Consider the following 17,442-nt stretch of genomic DNA (forward strand, 5'->3'; position numbering starts at 1 on the left):
CCACCTACATCCTTTCTCTCCTGGATGGCAAGGCCTTGGCCTGGGCTTCACCCTGTTGTGATTCTGCCTGCTTAGGCAGCTTCTCACCTTTTTCCCTCTTTTTGCCGCGCTTTCCACGTGGCTGGAGCCATGCTGCTACTTCTCCATGTGGTCTGGAGGCCGCTGGCATTTGCATCATGCAGCTGGAACCGCGTTTTACTTCTAAAGCGGCACAGAGCCACACTTCTTCACTCCAAGTGGTTCAGATGCCGCTGAAGCACTTCTTTGTGGCAAGGAACCACACCAGTTGTTCCTCATGCGACCCGGAGGTCGCTAACCTTACCGTGGGCCCTCTGTAGAAGAGGGCCATCATCCCTGGACTCGCCTGGCAGCTGCAGCCATCCTTAGTTCACCTTCAGTGGCAGGAAACTGCCTGTGTCATCGGGGCCTGGCTGCGGCCTTGGTTCCAGCTCCTGCTCTGCACTCCTCGCTGCAGGGCCGCTGTCCGTGGTTCTACACGTCCTGCTTCCTCCTAGGGCGTGAGGCCACGTCTTCTTTCCCTTCTTAAAGGGACAGCGAGGGAGTGGACCATCAGTGATGTCATCAAGGGAGTCGCCTCTTCTTCACTATAAAAAGGTCCAGATTTCATTCCTTCCTTGCCTTCGCAAGGAGCAAGTTCCTCCTAGGAGCCATTTCTCCTCTGGACTTCTCATCTTCAACTTCTCAAGGCACTCTGTTCCATGTTTGGAATTCTATGTCTTCGTCTTCATCTCCGTATGGTCTCTTGTCTTGCACCTGCGTCTTTGTCTCGTCAGTTCCAGTTGTACTGATGTCTTCGTCCATTTTCATGGTTTTCCCGATGTCCTGTTCTTCGGATCTCCTGGACGTCTCTTCATTTTCTGATGTCTCTGTCATCAGTTATCTTCATATTCTGATCGTCAGTCAATTCAGATGTTCTCCTCTGCAGCAGCGTAAGCCTCCAGACGACCTGGCTTTTATTGCCCTCACTCTGAGTCGAGCTCATTCCTCGTTGAGCTTTTATCCTCAGGTACCATACTCCAAGTCCCCTCGAGCTTCGCGCCGACTGGGATTCTCCGAGTTCTTGAATCCTGAACTATTCCTCACTGGAGTTTCATCATCACTTACATCTGCTTCCCTTCAAATGAACTCTCTTTGATTCTAACTGTGGCATTGCCCTTGCCTAGTCTTCATTGATTGTGCAAGGTCCGCCTCGGTCCAGGTCTCGCCTGAGTCTTTGTTGGATCCTTCAATTATCCTGCGTGGAGATCCACTAGCGTGGTCCGCGAACAGCCATGACGGGTTGTGTAGGGCGTACCGACTAGCGTGGTCTGTGACCATCTCCCATTGGTTGTGTAGGGCGCGTGATGTGGCAGTACCTATCCAGATGTTGGCACATGTGACTCCGCTGAAGCCTTTTTCTTCTAGCAACTCAGAGTCTCATCTCAGATTCTCTTTCAAGCAATCCAGAGTATCCACTCTGATCTCTTCAATCAACTTGAGTCTTGGTCTTCTTCGTGAAGTCCTCATGTCCTTCGTCCTCAAGTCTTCGTCTAATGTCCTCATCCTTTGACCACTGTCCATCCTATCGCAGTTGCTGCTCCATGCGGCAGGTCCAAAAGGGCTTGGAGTAGTCGGAGGACCACTCATGAGACCAACATTGGTTGTTTGGGTCTCTCTCTGCTGCATACAGATTTGGTTGTGGTCAGAGCCATCAATCCTACATCCTCAGCCCATGCTGGGGCACCTCTCACCTGCCTTGGCACTTGCCAGAGCTCCTCTGCGGCTATTGGGATCCAGGGGCACACAAAATCACCAGAGATGGGACCGCTATCAGCGTTCCCACAACACACCCCTCTGGGAACGTGCTGACACGGTTCTTCAAGACCTGCCTGGGTTTCTTGCATTATTTTGCTCCATCTTCGATGACCCTGGCAGAAAATCCGCTTCCGGATCCACACTTCTCCATCTCCGACAGAGCACCTGGTCCTTGACAGATTACTCAATATATGAGTCTCTTATCCACCCTTAAACCAATCAGTTATACACAATAATATATAAGGGTAGTATATATAAATAATGTTATATATCATATATCACATCACACTGTTTTATTACAGAACATATTAAAATGACAATACAATTATCAATAACTTATAACCAAAATACATATATTATACATAGATATTACTACATATATCCTATATCATCTATCGTAAGGCACCTCTTATCTACACGTACCCTCCCTATTACACTACTGTTGTACCTCTAAAACCCCAACACACTCATCAACCATTCATACCCACACATTCACTATTAATACTATTAAAATCAATCCCACAACACACCGTATTACATATATCACCCTCCTACATCCTCTTTTCATACAGTCACTCTTCAACTGAAATACCGTAGCTTATTGTACTTCCACACTTCCAATTAATTATACTTCAATCCTCACGACAGAATTATTCTTTTTATGACTCCAATGGTCACACGATCCAATTTTTTCATAATAGTCACTCCATATTTTCCATTCCACATCCGCAGGACACGTTCTGTCTCAGTATCGATCTTCAGAGTTCCATATTCAGCGTCTCGCAGTTCCCGAGATGCCTTCATTCAATGTCTCAACGCGGCTGCGTTGAAGAGTGACTGTATGAAAAGAGGATGTAGGAGGGTCATTACGACAGAAAGTCATGAGGCACCTGGGTATGGGATACTGAGTATTACGGGGAATATTTACAATATCAAGCATAAGAAGATTGAAGATATGAACCCCTGAAGAAGCCACATATGGCGAAACAAGGTCCTTGTAGGGTGTGATTATATTAATAATGAAATATTGTAAATTGACTGGATTATGATCATATAAACATTGAAATTATTGGGTTTGTGATTATGTGAATATTGAAAAGGATTGTGACCATATGAAGAAAAAAACATTAAATATCGGGATTGTGATTATATGATCATTGAAAAAGGTTGTAACTAGATGGTCAACTTGCTGATATATGTAATACGGTGTGTTGTGGGATTGATTTTAATAGTATTAATAGTGAATGTGTGGGTATGAATGGTTGATGAGTGTGTTGGGGTTTTAGAGGTACAACAGTAGTGTAATAGGGAGGGTACGTGTAGATAAGAGGTGCCTTATGATATATGATATAGGATATATGTAGTAATATCTATGTATAATATATGTATTTTGGGTATAAGTTATTGATAATTGTATTGTAATTTTAATATGTTCTGTAATAAAACAGTGTGATGTGATATATGATATTTAACATTATTCATATATACTACCCTTGACAGATTACGTCATAGAATTCCGGACCCTGGTGTCAGAATTCCATTGGGACCCTGACTACCTTTGATCCATTTTCCTTGAGGGCCTGAGCTCTCAAATCAAAGATGAGTTGGTGGCCCGCAAACTGCCTGCATCCTTGGATTCCTTGATAGATTTGGCCGGGTGGATTGACCGCCGTCTATGCCAAGCTCGTTCTGCATTCAACGCTCGTCTTCCCCAGGCTCGACTTGGCTCAAAACAAGGTTGAGGAAGAACCTATGCAAATGGGTCGGAGCAGGCTTTCACCCAAGGAATGACACCGTTGCCAACAATCAGGACTCTGCTTATATTGCGGCAAATCCGGACACACCTTAGCCACATACCCCATCTGTCCGGGAAACTCCCAGGCCTATGTTCAGCAGGAGGACTGCTCCTAGGCCTGACTTCTCCTTCATTGACTCTGCCCATCTCTATCAAGCTGGACAATCAGGAGTTCCATACCCTGGCTCTTATGGACTCTAGTGCAGGTGGAAATTTTATTTTAAAACAATTGACGAAACACCTCCGGATTCCCACCATCCGCTCCCCAGTACCTCTACTCCTTTCTTCCATCCACGTAGAGCCACTGCCTGGTCAGGTTACCCTTACCACAGCTCCTTTTCTTCTCCGCACTCGGTCCCTGCACGTGGAGTCCATCTCCTTCCACATTCTGGACAAATCCTGTGGTCTTAGGACTGCCATGACTACAACAGCACCCCCCCCCCACCCCCCCCCGGTTTGACTGGGCCACCTTACAACTTTCCCGCTGGGGTTCCTTCTGCCACGCCAAATGTCTGGAGACCGTCTTGCCTATGCCTTGCCTTGGTACCTCGCTTTAACCTCCTGGCCTTCCTCCTCAATAATCAGCTTATGCAGATGTGTTCTCCAAAAAGGCCGCAGACACTGCCTCCGCATTGTACCTATGATTGTGCAATCAACTTGTTGCCCAACACTGAGCTTCCTCAGGGAAGTATCTACCCATTGTTGCTCACAGAGACTCAGGCCGTGTTGGAGTACATTCGTGAGAACCTGGCTAAGGGGTTCATTCGACCCTCCAAGTCTCCCGCCAGAGCGGGTTTTTTTCTTTGTGGGGAAAAAAAGATGGATCGCTCCATTCTTGCATCGACTACTTGGGTTTGAACAAGATCACCCTGAAAGACCACTATCCGCTACCTTTAATTTCTGAACTTTTTGACAGGCTCCAGGGAGTGAAAATCTTCAAATTGGACCTTAGGGGAGCTTATAATTTAGTTTGAATCCGCCAAGGAGATGAATGGAAGACAGCTTTTAATACTCAAGATGGCCATTTTGAATACCTTGTGATGCCGTTTGGCCTTTGCAACGCCCCAGCTGTCTTCCAGAATTTAATGAACGAGGTCTTCAGGGATATGTTATACCAATGTGTTGTGGTGTACCTCGACGATATTTTAGTATTCTCCAAAGACCTACAGAGCCACCGCCATGATGTCTCTCGCACCCTCCAGCGTCTACAAGACAACCAGCTCTATGCCAAACTCGAAAAGTGTTCTTTCGAGCAGGAGACCATCCCTTTTCTTGGCTACATAGTCTCCAATCAAGGTTTCAGAATGGACCCTCAGAAGTTGAAAAGCATTTAATATTCCCTACAGGCCTTCGATCCTTTCAAAGATTTCTTGGCTTTGCCAATTACTACCGGTTCTTCATCCATCATTACTCCCCTCTGACTGTACCCCTCATGGCCATGACTCACAAGGGGGCTAATTCTTCCCATTGGTCACCCGAGGCCATGACCGCTTTCCAGGATCTCAAGACCACCTTTATCCGTGAGCTGTGTCTCCGTCATCCAGATCCTAGTTGCCATTCATTGTCGAGATTGATGCCTTTGACATGAGAGTAGGGGCGGTCCTAAGCCAGTACTCGACTACTCATACCCTACATCCATGCTCCTTTTCCAGATGCTTCTTCCCTGTGGAGCGGAACTATGCTATAGGGGATAAGGAGCTGCTGTTAAGCTAGCCTTTGAGAAATGGCGTCCTTGGCTCGAGGGAGCCCAGCAACAGATTGTAGTGTATACTGACCACAAAAACCTCAAGTATTTACACCGGGCTCAACGCTTGAATCACCGTCAGGCCCGCTGGGCCCTCTTTTTTACCTGATTCAACTTCCTGCTACGCTACTGACCAGCCAACAAGAATTGCCGGGCTGATGTCTTCAGGTCCTTCATTCTGGAGGATGTTCTAGACGCTCCATGGCATGTAATCCACTCTGCTAAGGGTGACTGCCACCTTTCCGATCCCACCTGGGAAGACAGTGATTCCTCACCAACTACGCTGGAGGGTCCTCCGATGGGCTCACAACTCCCTTACCGCAGGACACCCTGGACAGTCCAGGACTCTGGCCACTCTCCAGTGGTTTTATTGATGGCCTACCATGATGAAGGATGCACAGTCCTAAGGGGAGTTTTGTCCCACTTGTGCACGCCATAAGCCTCCAGTGGGACGCCCGTGGAGACTCTTGCAACCTCTTTCTATCCCTAGTGAGCCATGGACTCATATCACAACTGATTTTATTGTGGACCTTCCTCCCTCTGGGGGCAACAACACCATTTGGGTCACAGTAGACAGCTTTTCCAAAATGGCCTACTTCGTGGCTCTGCCTGGTCTTCCATCGGCATCTCAACTCGCGCAATTGTTTATCCGCCATGTGTTCCGACTCCAAGGCCTTCCAAAACATATCCTTTTGGACCACGGAGTCCAATTTACTGCCCGATTCTGGAGGTCCCTCTGCAAAAAGTTCAACGTCTCTCTAGATTTTACCTCTGCTTATCACCCCCAAGCCAACGGGCAAGAAGGAGAGAACTAACAGGACTCTTAAACAATTTCTTCTGGTCTATGTGAACCTCCGGCAGAATGATTGGTCTGATCTCCTTCACTGGTCTGAGTTTGTCTTGAATTCTCACGCATCTTCATCCACTCGGTTTCACCTTTCCAGGTAGTCTATGGACGTCAGCCTCTTCCGCCACTACTGCTGCCATTATCTGTTCCCTCACCAGCAGACCAGTCGACCGCCCAGGAGTTACATCAACTCTGGAACAGCATGAAACAGTTGCTACAGCAAGCAGCCCAAAGGGCTAAAAGGTTCTTTGATGCTCATCACCGTGAAGCTCCCCAATTTAAACCGGGCCACAAGGTGTGGCTCAGCACCCAGTTTATCCGGCTCAAGCTTCTTTCGTCTTGCTTTGCTCCCAGGTATATCGGTACCTTTCCAGTGCTCTGCCGTTTGGGTCCAGTCACCTACAAACTCCGGCTTCCCTCCTCTCTCAAGATTCACAACCCTTCCATGTAAGAACATAAGAACATAAGAACATGCCATACTGGGTCAGACCAAGGGTCCATCAAGCCCAGCATCCTGTTTCCAACAGTGGCCAATCCAGGCCATAAGAACCTGGCAAGTAGCCAAAAACTAAGTCTATTCTATGTTACTGTTGCTAGTAATAGCAGTGGCTATTTTCTAAGTCAACTTAATTAATAGCAGTTAATGGACTTCTCCTGCAAGAACTTATCCAATCCTTTTTTAAACACAGCTACACTAACTGCACTAACCACATCCTCTGGCAACAAATTCCAGAGTTTAATTGTGCGTTGAGTAAAAAAGAATTTTCTCCGATTAGTTTTAAATGTGCCACATGCTAACTTCATGGAGTGCCCCCTAGACTTTCTATTATCCAAAAGAGTAAATAAACGATTCACATTTACCCGTTCTAGACCTCTTATGATTTTAAACACCTCTATCATATCCCCCCTCAGCCGTCTCTTCTCCAAGCTGAAAAGTCCTAACCTCTTTAGTCTTTCCTCATAAGGGAGTCGTTCCATTCCCCTTATCATTTTGGTAGCCCTTCTTTGTACCTTCTCCATCGCAATTATATCTTTTTTGAGTTGCGGCGATCAGAATTGTACACAGTATTCAAGGTGCGGTCTCACCATGGAGCGATACAGAGGCATTATGACATTTACGGGCGGATTTTAAAAACCCTGCTTGCGTAAATCCGCCCGGATTTACGCGAGCAGGGCCTTGCGCGCTGGCGCGCCTATTTTCTATAGGCCGCCGGCACGCGCAGAGCCCCGGGATGCGCGTAGGTCCCGGGGTTTGTCGAGGGGGGCGTGTCGGGGGGCAGGACCCGATGACGCTGCATTTCGGGGGCGGGACTGGGAGCGTGGTGCCGGCCCGGGGGCATGGTCCAGGCCTCTGGACCAGCCCCCGGGTCGGAGGACGGCGTGCCAGCAGTCCGCTGGCGCGCGTAGATTTACGTCTGCTTCTCGCAGGCGTAAATCTAGGAACAAAGGTAAGGGGGGGGGTTTAGATAGGGCCGGGGGGGGGGGGGTTAGGTAGGGGAAGGGAGGGGAAGGGAGGGGAAGGTGAGGGGAGGGCGAAAGGAAGTTCCCTCCGAGGCCGCTCCGATTTCGGAGCGGCCTCGGAGGGAACGGAGGCAGGCTGCGCTGCTCGGCGCGCGCCGGCTGCCCAAAATTGGCAGCCTTGCGCGCGCCGATCCAGGATTTTAGAGCCGCGCGTATCTTATAAAATCCAGCATACTTTTGTTTGCACCTGCTGCGCAAACAAAAGTACGTGATCGCGCTGTTTTTAAAAATCTACCCCTTTCCGTTTTATTCACCATTCCCTTTCTAATAATTCCCAACATTCTGTTTGCTTTTTTGACTGCCGTAGCACAGTGAACCGACGATTTCAATGGCAACCAAAACAGTGACAGAACTCAAACATGCTTCAGACAGACACAGAAGAGGGTTGGTAAGGGCAAAGAATGGAGATGTTTGGAAATCAAGTAGAGTCCATTAGATAAAGGCCAGATCAGATAAGCTAAGTGGTCCTTATCTGTTGACAACTATCATAAAATTATGTAAGAGGTTACCAGGTCAAGTCTAATTGTATTTAACATCCACTGTTGACCTAAGCCAACTGATTCTACTGACATGCATATTCTATGGTTCACATTATTTTCAAAATTCTCATTTTCAGGGGCGGACAACAGTACTGCAAATGAACTCTACAATAAGGTTCGGGTTCTTTGCTGGGTTATGACCAAACCTGATAACCTGGAAAGAAAAGCCAAACATCTGAAAACCACTTGGACCCGACATTGTAATGTTACTCTTTTTATGAGTTCTGTTACTGATAAGAACTTCTCCACTATTGGCCTGGGAGTCAAGGAAGGCCGAGACCAGCTCTACTGGAAGACCATCAAGGCCTTTTATTATATATATGAGCATCATTTGGAGGAAGCTGACTGGTTCATGAAAGCTGACGATGATACATTTGTGGTGGTAGACAACCTGAGGTGGATGCTATCCAACCATAAACCTGAACAGCCCATCTACTTTGGGAAGCACTTCTTCGAACCCTTCTTCAAACAGGGTTTTATGAGTGGGGGAGCAGGCTATGTCCTCAGCAAGGAGGCCCTGAGACGTTTTGTGGATAGCTTCAGCAGGAAGGTGTGCACTCATACCTTTCCTCTGGAGGATGTAGCCCTTGGACAGTGCATGGAGAAAATTGGGGTCAAAGCTGGAGACTCGAGGGACACCATGGGACGAGAGACATTCCACCCCCTAGGACCTGAACCACTCATCACAAGTCATTTCTCTGACAAATTTTGGTACAGAAATCTTAGCTACTATACAATTGTAGAGGTAGGTATATGTGCAAACCTCTTATACAACAACATTTAATAGTATGTTTAGATTATCTGTGCAGGTGCAACAAAGTATGTGTAAGAACTAGAATCAACAACTTTATGGTTTACTAATGAGGCAAAAGGACAGCACCCTTTAGTTGCTGTGCAATAAAAGCACCTTGATCTCTCCTTAACATTAGGAAGCTGGACTCATTTTGGGGGTTGAAAGGTCATGAGTGAAGTGCAGTATGGGAAGGAAAACCTGTACAACACCCAAAGTTTTTGAACTAGATTTGGAAGATTAAAACCTTGTAATTTTTTTAACTCTTTGGGGTCAATTTTAAAAACATTGCTCATACTAAAAGGCCCCTCTACGCAAGTATCTGGACCATACGCGAGCAACGTGTACTTTAAAAGCCAGAAATTACATGCATATATATGCATGCATGAGTTAATAAAGGAGCGGAGCTAGGATGTGACAGGGTGGGCCCATTACGTGCATAAATCTGTATTTTAAATCTGGTGGCCACAGCACGTGGTAGCTAGTTAGCCATGAATATTTCCTGCTGCTCCTAATGAGGTGTAAGTCTGCAGAAATTGCTGTTTAGGCCTAACGTGCCAGAGCGAGGAGTCTGTGTCAACTGGGTGGAGTGCAGGCTGAAGAACCAGAGAGGTCTGGATGACCTTGAGATAGACTGGGCAAACTGGTAGACCAATTGGGAAAGCTGGGAATATTGTTCACACAAGCATGTTTTAAAATCCACTTCCTTGCTTGCGTTAAAGCCGATAAATGCCTAAGGAAGATACATGAAGTACATTTGCTCAAGTAATGGCTTAAAATTAGGAGCACACTTAGGTGCGCTAGGCGCATTTAAAATCATATGGGCGTAAATGCGTGCATGATTTAAAATTCCAGCATATGTTTGCTTGCATGCCCACATGCATGTGTATGGGCACCCACACACTTGTTTTAAAGTTACCATCTTTATTTATAGACATTGTCATATCAAAAACACATCAATATTAGCATAAAGATGCTATACACACAGTATCTTAAATGGGAGTAGGTAACACCAAATTCTTATATAGTTTCATTCAGCTCATAATATTCAGTATTACTTACGTTTTTCGCCTTTAATAAAATATCTGCAATTTCCCTACATTATCTCATCCAATAGTCCATATTTGGTTTGTATTTCCAAAAAGAGTCAATTGTAAATCAGGCCACCAGAAGAAGTTGCACCACTAATGGTTTAGTTTGTTGGGATATCTGCAATCCATCCCATCTACTGAGTAATTCCAGGCATGGAGTCATATTTATTTCTTCTCCAATGATGGCTGCTTTTTCTTGCGTAATATCCACCCAAAAGCATTTCATCTTAGGACAAATCCACCACATATATAGATAAGTACCTATTTCCCTGAACCCCTACACCCCTCCAACACCCAACACCAATCGTGAGAATAGTTTAGAACAATACATTAGTGTACAATATGTTCTATGCAAGAGCTTTCTCATCAGTTCCAGCTTCCTGTTACATATTGAGGCATGATGTGCAGATCTCCATATCGCCTTCCAATTACTTTCATTTAGAACCAGGCCTAGATCCATTTTCCATTTCTTGCTTAAAGTCGCAGGAGTTGTCTTACCATATTTAGCAGGTAAAAATCCCATTAAATTATGGAAACTCCTTTAGTGAGAGGGCCCTCCTCACATAGAAACTCTTCCATCCCATTCAATTGCCACAGGGAGTGTTGGATATATATAATGCCGCTAAGCATGTAAGCTTTGTAAACTGTTGTGATGGCGAAACCGAACGACGGTATATAAAACTCGATAAATAAATAAAATAAAATAAATAAGCGCTTGTCTCAACTGCAAATATGACCTAAATGACTCATCACTCAGGTCATAATCCTGCTGGAGGTCCATAAAAGTTCAAAAATGTGTATCTTTCCATGATCAACTGTCTGCAAGCCCTTATCTCTCCAGATGAAGATCATTCCCAAACATTCACTCTGCTATACCTATGTTCATATAACTAGGTGCCAGTAGGGACATACTCTCAAAAGGCCTACTGAGAAAACAACAAACCTGACACCACAAATTCGAAGTGTGAGCTAAAATCGGGCTCAGTCTACATATCGCTCTTCCAATAGGGGAGGAGGCAGGCAGAAAAATCAGTGTAGATAACTCAACAATATTGGCCTGTTCTTGCTCCAGTGCCAACCAACAATCATCTTTATTAATGAACCAAGTTTCCAAAGAATTCAGACTGCCCAATAGTATACTCTGAGATTTGGCAGGACCATACCTCCCTGCTGCTTTGCCAGCCAGAGCCAGCTCAACCAAATCCTTGCTTGTATATGTCGCAAAATAAACTTTCAGTAAATAAGCAGAAGAAGGTACAAATAACTTCTCTCAATTATATACTAAATCCACAAACAAATGAAAGAACTATAGTATTTCAACAACACATAGAAACATTTTAATACATGTTAATGATAACAGAGCATATATCAATTTCTTATAAAGACAAAGACAAAGATCTGCCACACTCACAATTTCTTATATATCATAAGTGAAAGGATCTGCAATACAATACTTCATTTACAATATAGCAGCAAGTTACCACATTGTGTCCCAATTGACACCTATACACCATATATTAAAAATAAACTTAAATTCACTACATGCACCAGTGATGAGCAAACTATGGCCCGCGGGCCAAATCTGACCCCTAAAGGTTTTTATTCTGGCCTGCCTATCACTTGTGAAAAAACAAAAGCAAGACAGTTGCCTTGGAAAAGAGTTTATTCAGATAGATTTTGGGCACATCAAATCTATCTGAATAAACTCTTTTCCAAGGCAATGGTCTTGCTTTTGTTTTTTCACATCCGTGGCTTTCCTAGACCATCTACCATTTTATTTTGTGGGTCCTGCCTATCACTTGGACACTCTTCATTATGTGCAGCCTGCTGATGCTTCGATCTGCCTGTCTGAGTGTCCAGTGTCATCATCAAAGGCCAAGTTATTGCCCTTGATGAGGCTCGATGCTTGAACAAGTAGGTTGGAGCATTGGCACGGACTAATGATGCGCTGGCAGGCTTCCCTCCCCTGCCAGCGAGGAGAAACCTCATTTGTCGACACGCTGGTGGAGTTTCCACTCGCTGCCAGCAAGGAGAGGCCCCGTGCTTCAGCGTGCTGGTGAGGACTCCCATCCCCACTAGTGAGGAGAGACCTTGTTGTTGGAGTGCTAGCAGAGTTCCCATCTCCCGCCAGTGAGGAGAGGCCCTGTGCTGCTGTGAGGTGGTGAGTAATATGGAAGTAAGGGAAAGGAAAGAGAGGGAGATGTGGGAAGGGGCAGAGAGGGAAGGAAGAGAAAGTGGTGAGGATGGTGAGTGACTTAAATGGAAGGGACATGAATGAGTAGGAAGGAGAGAATGAGTGACAGAGGGAGGCGGTGAGTGTCAGGGAATAAGAACATAAGAACATAAGAAAATGCCATACTGGGTCAGACCAAGGGTCCATCAAGCCCAGCATCCTGTTTCCAACAGTGGCCAATCCAGGCCATAAGAACCTGGCAAGTACCCAAAAACTAAGTATATTCCATGTAACCATTGCTAATGGCAGTGGCTATTCTCTAAGTGAACTTAATAGCAGGTAATGGACTTCTCCTCCAAGAACTTATCCAATCCTTTTTTAAACACAGCTATACTAACTGCACGAACCACATTCTCTGGCAACAAATTCCAGAGTTTAATTGTGCGTTGAGTAAAAAAGAACTTTCTCCGATTAGTTTTAAATGTGCCCCATGCTAACTTCATGGAGTGTACCCTAGTCCTTCTACTATCCGAAAGAGTAAATAACCGATTCACATCTACCCGTTCTAGACCTCTCATGATTTTAAACACCTCTATCATATCCCCCCTCAGTCGTCTCTTCTCCAAGCTGAAAAGTCCTAACCTCTTTAGTCTTTCCTCATAGGGGAGTTGTTCCATTCCCCTTATCATTTTAGTAGCCCTTCTCTGTACCTTCTCCATCGCAATTATATCTTTTTTGAGATGCGGCGACCAGAATTGTACACAGTATTCAAGGTGCGGTCTCACCATGGAGCGATACAGAGGCATTATGACATTTTCCGTTTTATTCATCATTCCTTTTCTAATAATTCCCAACATTCTGTTTGCTTTTTTGACTGCCGCAGCACATTGAACCGACGATTTCAATGTGTTATCCACTATGACACCTAGATCTCTTTCTTGGGTTGTAGCACCTAATATGGAACCCAACATCGTGTAATTATAGCATGGGTTATTTTTCCCTATATGCATCACCTTGCACTTATCCACATTAAATTTCATCTGCCATTTGGATGCCCAATTTTCCAGTCTCACAAGGTCTTCCTGCAATTTATCACAATCTGCTTGTGATTTAACTACTCTGAACAATTTTGTGTCATCTGCAAATTTGATTATCTCACTCGTCGTATTTCTTTCCAGATCATTTATAAATATATTGAACAGTAAGGGTCCCAATACAGATCCCTGAGGCACTCCACTGTCCACTCCCTTCCACTGAGAAAATTGCCCATTTAATTCTACTCTCTGTTTCCTGTCTTTTATCCAGTTTGCAATCCACGAAAGGACATCGCCACCTATCCCATGACTTTTTACTTTTCCTAGAAGCCTCTCATGAGGAACTTTGTCAAACGCCTTCTGAAAATCCAAGTATACTATATCTACCGGTTCACCTTTATCCACATGTTTATTAACTCCTTCAAAAAAGTGAAGCAGATTTGTGAGGCAAGACTTGCCCTGGGTAAAGCCATGCTGACTTTGTTCCATTAAACCATGTCTTTCTATATGTTCTGTGATTTTGATGTTTAGAACACTTTCCACTATTTTTCCTGGCACTGAAGTCAAGCTAACCAGTCTGTAGTTTCCCGGATCGCCCCTGGAGCCCTTTTTAAATATTGGGGTTACATTTGCTATCCTCCAGTCTTCAGGTACAATGGATGATTTTAATGATAAGTTACAAATTTTTACTAATAGGTCTGAAATTTCATTTTTTTAGTTCCTTCAGAACTCTGGGGTGTATTCCATCCGGTCCAGGTGATTTACTACTCTTCAGTTTGTCAATCAGGCCTACCACATCTTCTAGGTTCACCGTGATTTGATTCAGTCCATCTGAATCATTACCCATGAAAACCTTCTCCATTACGGGTACCTCCCCAACATCCTCTTCAGTAAACACCGAAGCAAAGAAATCATTTAATCTTTCCGCGATGGCCTTATCTTCTCTAAGTGCCCCTTTAACCCCTCGATCATCTAACGGTCCAACTGACACCCTCACAGGCTTTCTGCTTCGGATATATTTAAAAAAGTTTTTACTGTGAGATTTTGCCTCTACAGCCAACTTCTTTTCAAATTCTCTCTTAGCCTGTCTTATCAATGTCTTACATTTAACTTGCCAATGTTTATGCTTTATCCTATTTTCTTCTGTTGGATCCTTCTTCCAATTTTGAATGAAGATCTTTTGGCTAAAATAGTTTCTTTCACCTCCCCTTTTAACCATGCCGGTAATCGTTTTGCCTTCTTTCCACCTTTCTTAATGTGTGGAATACATCTGGACTGTGCTTCTAGAATGTATTTTTTAACAATGACCACGCCTCTTGGACATTTTTTACTTTTGTAGCTGCTCCTTTCAGTTTTTTTCTAACAATTTTTCTCATTTTATCAAAGTTTCCCTTTTGAAAGTTTAGCACGAGAGCCTTGGATTTGCACACTGTTCCTTTTCCAGTCATTAAATCAAATTTGATCATATTATGATCACTATTGCCAAGTGGCCCCCCCCCCCCCACCGTTACCTCTCTCACCAAGTCCTGTGCTCCACTGAGAATTAGATCTAAAATTGCTCCCTCCCTCGTCGGTTCCTGAACCAATTGCTCCATAAAGCTATCATTTATTCCATCCAGGAACGTTATCTCTCTAGTGTGACCCGATGATACATTTACCCAGTCTATATTGGGGTAATTGAAGTCTCCCATTATTACTGCACTACCAATTTGGTTAGCTTCCATAATTTCTCTTAGCATTTCACTGTCCATCTCATCATCTTGACCAGGTGGACGGTAGTATACCCCTATCACTGTAGTCTTCCCTGATACACAATGGATTTCTACCCATAAAGATTCAATTTTGTATTTAGTCTCATGCAGGATGTTTATCCTGTTGGACTCTATGCCATCCCGGACATAAAGCGCCACACCTCCTCCCGACTGCTCCTCTCTGTCATTGCGATATAATTTGTACCCCGGTATAGCACTGTCACATTGGTTATCCTCTTTCCACCATGTCTCTGAGATGCCAATTAAGTCTATGTCGTCATTTACTGCTATACATTCTAATTCTCCCATCTTACTTCTTAGACTTCTGGCATTAGCATACAAACATTTCAAAGTTTGTTTTTTGATCGTATTTTTATTCTGCTTTTTAATTGATAGGGATAAGTTAGAATTTTTTAGCTCAGGTGAGTTTTTAGTTACAGGCACTTGGACTACTTTTCTAATTATTGGAACCTCACTGTCGGGATGCCCTAATTCTAATGCTTCATTAGTATCCTTTAAAGATACATCTCTCCGAACCATGCGCTGCTGAGCGACTGTCGGCTTTCCCCTTTGTTCTAGTTTAAAAGCTGCTCTATCTCCTTTTTAAAGGTTAGCGCCAGCAGTCTGGTTCCACCCTGGTTAAGGTGGAGCCCATCCCTTCGGAAGAGACTCCCCCTTCCCCAAAAGGTTCCCCAGTTCCTAACAAAACTGAATCCCTCTTCCTTGCACCATCGTCTCATCCACGCATTGAGACTCCGGAGCTCTGCCTGCCTCTGGTGACCTGCGCGTGGAACAGGGAACATTTCAGAGAATGCTACCCTGGAGGTTCTGGATTTAATCTTTCTACCTAAGAGCCTAAATTTGGCTTCCAGAACCTCCCTCCCACATTTTCCTATGTCGTTGGTGCCCACGTGTACCACGACAGCTGGCTCCTCCCCAGCACTGTCTAAAATCCTATCTAGGTGACGCGTGAGGTCCACCACCTTCGCACCAGGTAGGCATGTTACCAGGCGATCCTCACGCCCACCCGCCACCCAGCTATCTACATTCCTAATAATCGAATCACCAACTATGACGGCCGACCTAACCCTTCCCTCCTGGGCAGTAGGCCTTGGGGAGATATCCTCAGTGCGAAAGGACAATGCATCACCTAGAGAGCAGGTCCTTGCTACAGGATCCTTTCCTGCTACATCTGGTTGGTACTCTCCCATTATGAGACCTTCTTCCTCCAAGGCAGCACCAGGGCTGCCAGTCTGAAGTTGGGACTGGACTACTATGTCCCTGAAGGTCTCATCTATATACCTCTCTGTCTCCCTCAGCTCCTCCAGGTCTGCCACTCTAGCCTCCAGAGATCGGACTCGTTCTCTGAGAGCCAGGAGCTCTTTGCATCGCATGCACATGTACAACTTCTCACCGGTGGGTAAAAAATCATACATGTGACACTCGATGCAAAAGACTGGGAAGCCCCCCTCTTGCTGCTGGACTGCTGCCTTCATCTCAATTTTGATCAGTTCCTAGTTAAGTTTTAGGTTGCTATGGGAGTAGGAATGTGTCTAAGTTCCTTTAAATGTATTAGTGAATTCACTATATGTCTGGTAGTGGCCTACTGGGGTCTGATCGAATTCTCAATAAAGTTTTTGTTGATGGGTTTTTTTTTTTGTGCAAGTGGCACCTGCCTATAAATTAAGGGATGAGCTTGGGGTGGGTAGGTTGGGAATTACAAACAGTCTAACTTTAGTTAGTCAGCCTGAGTGACTCACAGCTCCCTTGATTAACAAATGTTGTTCCCTATTCAAACCTAATCACACTACATAGAAACATAGAAACATAGAAATGACGGCAGAAGAAGACCAACCGGTCCATCCAGTCTGCCCAGCAAGCTTCACACATTTGTTCTCATACTTAACTGTTTCTCTTGGCTCTTAGTAACCTTATGTTCTAATTCCCTTTTCACCCCCACCATTAATGTAGAGAGCAGTGCTGGAGCTGCTTCCAAGTGAAATATTAAGTTTGATTAGTTGGGTAAGCGGCAGCATAGCTCTCTGCCATGAAGCAGAGGGCAATGCTGGAAATGTGTGAAGTATCAGTTTTTCTTTTCCCCTGTCATTGAAGCAAGGAGTCATGCCGGACATGCACCGAAAGTGAAGAATGCCTTGAAAGTCACATTAACTATCATCAAATATTGAAAAGCCTAATAATTGGTAATACCTATAAGCCCATGAACCCATCCCTGTTTTTTTTCTTTTTTTTCTTTTCTTTTTTTAATTGGGAGATGGATGCCCTTCATCCTTCTACTCTGTGAAGGTGGACACCTACCACCGGCCACTGGCATCCCGCTCCGT

The 17,442-nt window shown here is 44.8% G+C and overlaps 1 protein-coding gene across 1 annotated transcript in view; it reads left to right on the top strand.

Moving 5' to 3' along the window:
* LOC115087554 (glycoprotein-N-acetylgalactosamine 3-beta-galactosyltransferase 1-B-like) overlaps positions 1-17,442 on the top strand; it is an 80,476-nt gene that overhangs the window by 19,119 nt on the left and 43,915 nt on the right. The window contains exon 3 of the mRNA XM_029594911.1: positions 8,339-9,006. Within this exon, the coding sequence (XP_029450771.1) occupies positions 8,339-9,006 (668 nt within the window). The remainder of the gene's footprint in view (positions 1-8,338; positions 9,007-17,442) is intronic.

Source organism: Rhinatrema bivittatum, chromosome 3, assembly GCF_901001135.1.
Source record: "Rhinatrema bivittatum chromosome 3, aRhiBiv1.1, whole genome shotgun sequence".
Lineage (NCBI taxonomy): Eukaryota > Metazoa > Chordata > Amphibia > Gymnophiona > Rhinatrematidae > Rhinatrema > Rhinatrema bivittatum.